The following is an 8,254-nucleotide window of genomic DNA, read 5'->3' on the forward strand; positions in this document are numbered from 1 at the left end:
AGTTATAACTTCTCAGACAACCAATTGTTGTCAGTGACTATGTAGACATGATAGAAGCAAATTTCTTCTATGTATTAATGCCCGCCATGACCCTATTTTATAATAACTAATACAACATAGCGTCCTCACACCGGGTTCAGTTGTTCAGTAACGCAGGGTAAGAAGGCCATGCATAAAATATGTATCCTGATTAGTAGTTCTAGAGTCTCGTTCGAGAGGTCTTCACAGCTCTCCTGCTGGTCCTTAATTATGGACCAACTTTACCTCGTTCGCTCATATGCTCGATTTCAATTACTTTATGAATAAAAATTGTACTTATTACCAAAAACATGTACATTTGCAAGAAATTTCATTCTAGTTAGTAACACATTGGTTAATTTTATTTAGTCACGATAGAGAATATTGACAGAAAATTTAGAGAAGCTTGAAAAATTTACTTTGCACTGATCAGTTTTTTTTTCTATTTTTAACTGTAATATTATTTCGAGTTTAATGAAACTCAGGGGAAAAGTATTTATATTCTAAAATTTATATTCCATTTCACGATCTTGTATTCACTATTTTCCTCTCAAGATAAATATTTTAGAAATGCATATGAGCAACACACCTTTAAGGCCATAAAGCTCTAGTCTCTCCTAAACATCGCTCTACCGGAAAGCTGCTTCGTGCATCCTAATTGGTGCAGGTGTACTCTGTTTCGCAGCGTTACTTCAGCTCGTCGCGCGACTCGCTTCACGACGCGTACGTGAATCGGAGAGCGAGCGAGCTCGATCTGTGCCGTAAGCCGAAGAGGAGGGACCACCTAAGGGGCAGATTCAAGCTACCGTATGCGGTTGCTCTCACGCCGTCGCGCGAACAGTCACATCTGCACACACCGGCGTCAGTCAATCATCTCAGCAACAGCAGCTGCAACGGCACCGAGACGTGAGTACTCGATTGGCAATCGCGACCTGCCGACTGATCGCAAAGTGTTTCAATTACTGGCGAATATCACAAAGTCCCGTCCGCCGATTGACCCCCGGGAAAGAATCTCGTTACCGAGAATATTTCGAGGGGAAGACGGATATTCGTGGAAAAATTCAATTTGATGCTAATTTCGCTTTTCATGGAGTGAAATAAAATCCGCCGAGTGAAAATCCAAGAGAGGATGAATATAGCGGAGGGATCATAAATATTCAAGGGACTTCTTGGAGGTTTAGTTAATGCTGCGCGACGGCGTTTCTAAAGATCGTTCAATTGCTTCGCCACGGGCTTCTCTTAGCTCCGGGGAAGTATCTCCGCCAGGACACTGGTTTGTTGCGAGGACAACGCGAGATTACGCGGTACCGAGTCTTCCTGACTAAGCGACGGGAGCTTTATCTCCGGCAACTAGACGAGCCGCTACGAAGTGCACGCGGCGGAAAGCGCGCGAATCTTTCCCACCACGGCCGCTTCCGTGCGTTCGATACTTTTAACGCCGCAGCGGGAGCAGTAACGAAAAATGATCGGCCACGTCGCGCAACCGCGGCTAGACACGGCAGCAATTAATCAACGCGCGTTCGTTGAATTACTGTCTCAGGAGGTACACGGCACAGCAGCAACAGCAACAACACGGTAGTAGGGGCTATCCCGGGCAACCAGGATCGAGGGGTTTCCGCACGGGCGCGCCGAACTGGTCCTTCATCTTCGATCCTGCGGGACGTCTCTGTTACTATTGGTCGATGGTGGTTTCCCTTGCCTTTCTTTACAACTTCTGGGTGATCATCTATAGGTTTGCCTTCCAGGAGATCAACGGTTAGTTCGCAACGCGCTCACGAATTCCTGATCGAGTAGGGCGCGGGCGTTTCATACGTGAGGCTTCTAGGCTCGGATCTCCACGATCAGGAATTTATGAGGACTCGAACTGCGCGAGTCTGTTTCCTTAAAAAATTAAACAAATCGCGAAAGTAGGCCGGGAAGAGATTTTAGAAATTCAGTCTTACATTGATTAATTCGTAAATGAGGTGTTCCAGCAAACGCGAATGTCCTGAGACTAGGATATGTACAAAACCCTGCCCTTTCTGCTTTCGCATGATACGCCCTATTTCCATGATAAATTGCAACAATTCGTGTTTGCTATTTTTTAACGTTTAAAAATCTCGCGATTGTCAATTTTTTATTCGTAAATAGACGTGCGCAGCATAAAGGAAGGAATGTTTTTCATTAAATTTATGCTAAATGTATGGATTTAAGCTTGAACGCGCTATGTAGAGAGTGGGCGGAACGTGGCAGGACAATATTTTATAAAGTAAATTAAAACGCTCCTATGAGAATCGTTATATTGCGCCCTCTGTATACATTCTTCAATTTATAGGCGTGAAAGCATTCCAAAATTATGAATTGCTCTTGATGACATTCCATATCCAAGAGTTTCAAACGTTATTAAACGAATTAAATTTTCGTTGAAACGCTCAACTTTAACGTCTACTTTAATTAAATGTTAAAGCGAGCGCCGATGTAGCGGACAATAATTCGTAAAATTATTTGCAAATTAAATAGAAAATAACGATATCAACAAAACACATTTCACGTTTGCTGAGTACGGTAGGAATCGTGTTTTTTTTTTGCAATTGCAATTCACAAATTCCGCAAAAGGTGGAACTAAATGTAATGGCGGCCAATAGCCAAGTATTAATAGCTCTCGAGTTATAACCGAATGGCAATGAACAAGATTTTAACGAATTAAATTTCAAGAATTTATACAATTTTTCCCGGGGGATGAAATATTCCATAGATATGTTTTGCTAAAATTCCCCCTCCCCCAAAAAAAACGTTATAAAAATCGATCATGAATATACACATTAAAATTGTATCTGTTTGCAAATGCAGGAGAGACCCGTTGGGTGTGGTTCTGCCTGGACTACTTCTCGGATTTTTTATACGTGCTCGACATAATATTTCACATTCGAACGGGATACTTGGAAGACGGCGTGCTGCAAACCGACGCCACGAAACTGAGAAATCATTACACAAACAGCACCACGTTTTACATAGACATCCTGTGCCTGCTGCCCCTCGACTTTTTATACTTATCTATAGGATTTAACAGTATGCTGCGAAGTTTTAGACTCGTAAAAATTTACCGGTAATTGTCATTCAATATTTATATATTCAGTTTCTTCACGATTTTTCCAACCTTTTATTACGTAGCATCAACTCGGAGTCAGCACGGAATTCTGTACAATTTTGTATTTTGTATAGAATTTCAGTTTCTTCAACGTGTAGCGTGGAGATTATGAATTTATAATGCATGATATGATATTTGTGCGTACTCGAGGAGCATTGATTTCCCGCGCGGATTTAAGCGGAGCACAACGAGCCAAAGTACTATTTTCTTTTCATATTTGCGAAAAAGCACGCGCAGAAATTTTATTTCAATCCCAACAAGTCAAATACACGAGTTTCGAGGTGATAAATGAAATCGGGCGATATTGCGAATTTCCTCCCTTTTCGACTCGGCTCACCGCGCCATAATTGGCTCGCGGGAAATGTGTAAGTGCGAAAAGTTGGGATTTCCTTTCGTGGAACACCACCGAGCGAGACTTGTTTGGGCTAAGCCGAGATTGAAAAGGATTGTAAAAGTTTGAGGGTCGTGAGTAAAGTCACGATAATGCGGCGCTGATCTTTCGCGCGCGAGCGTTTACATCCCGGTGCAAACATCGACGATCTGGCTGTACCAAAGAGAAAAAAACGAATGTAAGAAAAAGAAATACGTTAAACGAGCAGCCGCACGTTTTGTGTTGTTCCTTAAAATATTAAGCCAGAGAGCATACAGAAAAACACGTAAGCAGTAAAGCTTGTACTTTCTCTAAAGTACAATCATTGTGTATTACTAAATCTTTTTATTTTTTTTTTATTTTATATTTATTTCTTGTTACTTCATTGAAATACTATACTTACAACTGGCGATTCGGTTAAAAGTATAATACTGTAATCAGTAAAATCCCGCTAAATGGATCAGTTAATATTAACGACTGTTACCATTATTGATGCAGTTTGCAAACACAAAGAGTGCCATCGCATGCGAATTGTACGAAAGCATTAATTCCCTCACTACGAGCGCAGAAAGTTGAATTTCATATAGCACATAACGAATTTGCGTACTACAGATTTTGGAGTAGGATTTAATCAGTTGGATGTTAGACGAAACGGTAAAGTGAAAGTATTTTCGCTGAAAATCAGTAAATATTCCCTGATATCCAGTGAAATGATCCTACTGCTGTTTCAATCAGAACTTGATTCACTTTAACTCTCTACTGCCCACTGTGACTTTGAAGTCACAATCCGGTTTCATCATTATTTATCTCCAATATGAATGTTGTTCCTGTCTTGACCGATGTGACGTGAAAGTCAGAATACTTGGCTGCCTTCTGTTAGTATGTTGGCGGCGATAGTAACTGCCCAACGTGGCTTCAGAGTCATAAACCTATTTTGAGAAAATAGGAAATTAAAAAAGTAAAATTTCACTTATATGTGTTGAGTATTTTAGTTTTAAATATCCTATGTACATGAAAAAATGTTGAAACATGAGAAATTAATTTGAGCGGTAGAAGGTTTAAGAGAGTAAGCGAATGAATCAACTACAGTCGACGAATTTCCTTACATTCTCCGAATAACCGACGGTAGCTGGCCTATCTTCTTACGTTTTTCCGTATGTCACGGCCTTTATCCTTTAACGGGAACAACGCGTAAGAGGATCGCGGTATTTCCTGCGAAGCTGAAGATTCCGTGTCGACAATCGTCGTGCATCGTTCCAGCCGCGCACACAACCGATCGGAGCCGCGCTTGTAAATAATAAATAAAACAAGAAGGCTGAACGGAAAGCGTATTTTAACCTGTTGAAGGCTCGCGACCTGGATTCTTCTTCATCGCCGTCGTCGAACTTGCGCGAAGATTGAAAGAAACGCTCGTTGGCCCAAAAACGTTCGTTGCGCTCCGCGCGAAATCCCTGCGGCGATGTTCTACGAGGAATTCCGAAATTTATCGCCGCGACCGCCGGAATTTCCGCCAATTTTCTCAACCCACTCTCTCTCTCTTTGCCTCTGACGTAGGTTCTGGGCGTTCATGGACAGGACCGAGCGACACACGAACTACCCGAATTTGTTTCGCTCCACCTCCTTGATACATTATTTACTGGTGATCTTTCACTGGAACGGGTGCCTCTATCACATTATTTATAAGAACAACGGCTTCGGCAGTAAGAACTGGGTGTTCAGCGACTCCGAGACGGCGGACGTGGTCAAGCAGTACCTGCAGAGCTACTACTGGTGTACTCTCGCTCTGACGACCATCGGTGATTTGCCCAGGTATTTTTCCTTCTTTTCTATTCTTATTATTCTTTCATTGTTTGAATCTCGCTGCGAGTCTTTCGAAAATTCGGCGGAATTATTCCGAGATACGGGAACGATTATTTCCTGCATTTGAAGGATCGTAAAAAACAACAAAAAGAAAAGAAAAATTGAAGCACAATCGCTACTTACGCATACGCAAACTTTCACTCAAACGTTTAAATTGCCCAAGCACTACATGTATAGCGCTCGTTGAAGTTTTCATGCCGCAGAATTGTTTCATTCATTTTCGTAAATTACGTATAAGATGAAAACGTTTTGCGCGAAATGTGTTCGTGATTCGGTCGGGCAACGGTGGGCAAAGAAAATTTCGTAAACGCCGGCTGCAATTATGTGGCAATTTGACACGATAGCAGCCCCCCTCGTGTGTCCCATCTGTCTGCGCATAATTCCTCGGATATTTCCCTATTTTTCTTACCTTTTTTTTTTAACATCGCGACAACCTCCGAGAATAGCTTTTACGCCGTTATAACGCGCATTATTTTCATATCGATATACGTGTGGGGCGGTAAAAGCTCATCAAACACACACGTTGTCATCGGGGGATTGTTAGAGTAACCGTTTTTCTCTCCATTTTTCTTCCTGCTCTCTTTCTCTTTTTTTTTAATCTCGCATTCGCGCTCCCACTGCGGTATACCCGTGGGATCTCGACATCATTAACCGCATATAACGTTCCGCACGTAATTCCACGCATTCCCGCGCGATCAGTTTTTAATAAAACGCTTTACCGGGACACGTTGTCGCCGCTAGTCGCGGTTACAGCCGCAGCACGCCCGAAATGTAGCTTTCATAAAATCCGACAGGGAACGCACGGGAAATATGCGAACCGCCGAAAAACGTCTGAACGGACGCGGAACGCTTAACCAAATCGACGGCTCTCTCTCCCTCTCTCGCACGCGGCGTTTTAATACGTCGCGATACGCCGGCGCGAAAATGCATCACGGTTACGCCGGTCCCGCTCGATGACGTTTATTTTAACTTGGTACACACACGCGGGAATCCGTTCTGTTTTTGCGCTGGAAACCCACGGAGGATGGATTGTCCCAATTATAGGCCGATATTTAGCGGCGCGAAATGAAAACCCGAAGTCATCACGGCTCTCACAGCCGACTCGATCGAGAATCATGTAATCGGCCAGACAATAAAAGAGACCGCGCGCGAACAAATGGATCGGTGTTTTCGTTGGCGCACTTAAAACAGAGGAATCCATGCGAGTGTATAAAGTTGGCACCCCACTTTTTGAAATTTATAATTTTGAAAGTTGTTCCAGATTGTTCTGACTTTGTACCACATTGTTCCAAAGTAATATTGCTTCATTCGAAACGGTTTTCGAATAAAACAAAAAAAAAATGATTTTTTGAGCTGGCACCCCACTTTTCGAAAATCGAACATTCTGATACCGCAATAGATTGTTCTAGTTGTTCCAAACATTGTTCCAAAAGGACAAATCCGTAAGTTGAATTATAAGTCCAAAAAATGAAAAAAATATTTTTGACCTGGCACCCCATTTTTTGTAAATAAAGCATTCCGATACCGATATAGATTGTTCTAGTTGTTTCAAACATTGTTCCAAAAGCACAAATCAATAAGTTTAATTATAAGCCCGAAAAATTAAAAAAAAGTTTTTTGACAGTCTATCGGACCAAGAGTAAACTTATACTATCTTTCTTTCTAACCGTTTCGAATGAAGCAATATCACTTTGGAGCAATGTGGTACAAAGTCAGAACAATCTGGAACAACTTTCAAAATTATAAATTTCAAAAAGTGGGGTGCCAACTTCATACACTCGATCCATACGCGGGCAGAGTGAGAAACGTTTCCGCGTAGGACGTATTCGTCCGACAATGAACTTCCGCTCTTTGCGTCTTCTTATTTGGTTCGAAAGCGGCTCCGCGATGAATAATTATTTCATAAAGGTCTGGAGAAGATAAACGGAGCAACGTGTTTCCGCTTTATCCTCTTATTTGCGCCTTTCGCAAGAGAAACATTTGAAATGGAACTTTTTGGACGTAAAAGCAGCCCGATTATCATGATTAAAAGTGCCAAGGGAAAAGAGTGTATGTTGGTCGAGTGACATAATGTGCTCATCCGCTTCTTTTTCCAGACCGAGGAGCAAGGGCGAGTATCTTTTTGTGATTGGTCAGCTGTTCTTCGGATTGCTGCTGTTCGCAACGGTGCTGGGACACGTCGCAAACATCGTCACTTCCGTCAGCGCAGCGCGAAAGGAGTTTCAGGGTGAGTCAGACTCAAATTCCACGCATCCACTTTTTCACATTTGACAAGTCGGCGTCACTTAAACTTTCCGCGAGCAGAATTCATCCTACGAAAGTAGAGTGAGACCGACTGGCGGCGATCTCTTCTCTTACGTCATGAGCGCAACGTAAATCTTTTATCGCGACACCTTGGAATTCTAACCGCGCGTTTGACAAAAGTTCATTTCAATCCGCTCGTATCTCCGGTCGTATAAGGGAGAAGCAGGAAGGAGAGATTCACGAAGATATTCATCTCTTGGTTCGTGACTGTAAGCGTAAACAATTCGACACGCAACACACTTCGCAAGACGAGAGATTTACGATTTTCATTTGACGCCTGAAGCGAGTTACGCGAAAGTTCGCCAAGTTCATATGAACGTTTAAAGCGACGGCAATTATTCATCCAAAGTGTTAGCGAATAAGGTGAATCAGAGCGCGAACTATGGCTGGCATTAGCGAACGTCTTAATCCAGATTCCACTTCCGAAGTTTAAGAGCTAACTCGACACAACACACGTGGCAAGGGGGAATCATGCGGATACAAGATAGATAGGTAGAGAAAGAGAGGAGAAAGGGAGAGAGAGAAGAGAGAGAGAGAGAGAGAGAGAGAGAGAGAGAGAGAGAGAGAGAGAGAGA

At 42.5% G+C, this 8,254-nt stretch overlaps 1 protein-coding gene across 1 annotated transcript in view; it reads left to right on the forward strand.

Annotated features, from left to right (window-relative positions):
* The window catches only part of LOC116843969, a 269,149-nt gene that overhangs the window by 145,101 nt on the left and 115,794 nt on the right, over positions 1-8,254 (forward strand). Inside the window, exons 4-8 of the mRNA XM_032814975.1 lie at positions 686-924; positions 1,559-1,773; positions 2,848-3,103; positions 5,070-5,324; positions 7,472-7,602. Of these exons, the coding sequence (XP_032670866.1) occupies positions 686-924; positions 1,559-1,773; positions 2,848-3,103; positions 5,070-5,324; positions 7,472-7,602 (1,096 nt within the window). The remainder of the gene's footprint in view (positions 1-685; positions 925-1,558; positions 1,774-2,847; positions 3,104-5,069; positions 5,325-7,471; positions 7,603-8,254) is intronic.

The sequence above is a fragment of the Odontomachus brunneus genome, unplaced genomic scaffold (assembly GCF_010583005.1).
Source record: "Odontomachus brunneus isolate Ranch 3 - 2012 unplaced genomic scaffold, Obru_v1 Obru_scaffold_037, whole genome shotgun sequence".
Lineage (NCBI taxonomy): Eukaryota > Metazoa > Arthropoda > Insecta > Hymenoptera > Formicidae > Odontomachus > Odontomachus brunneus.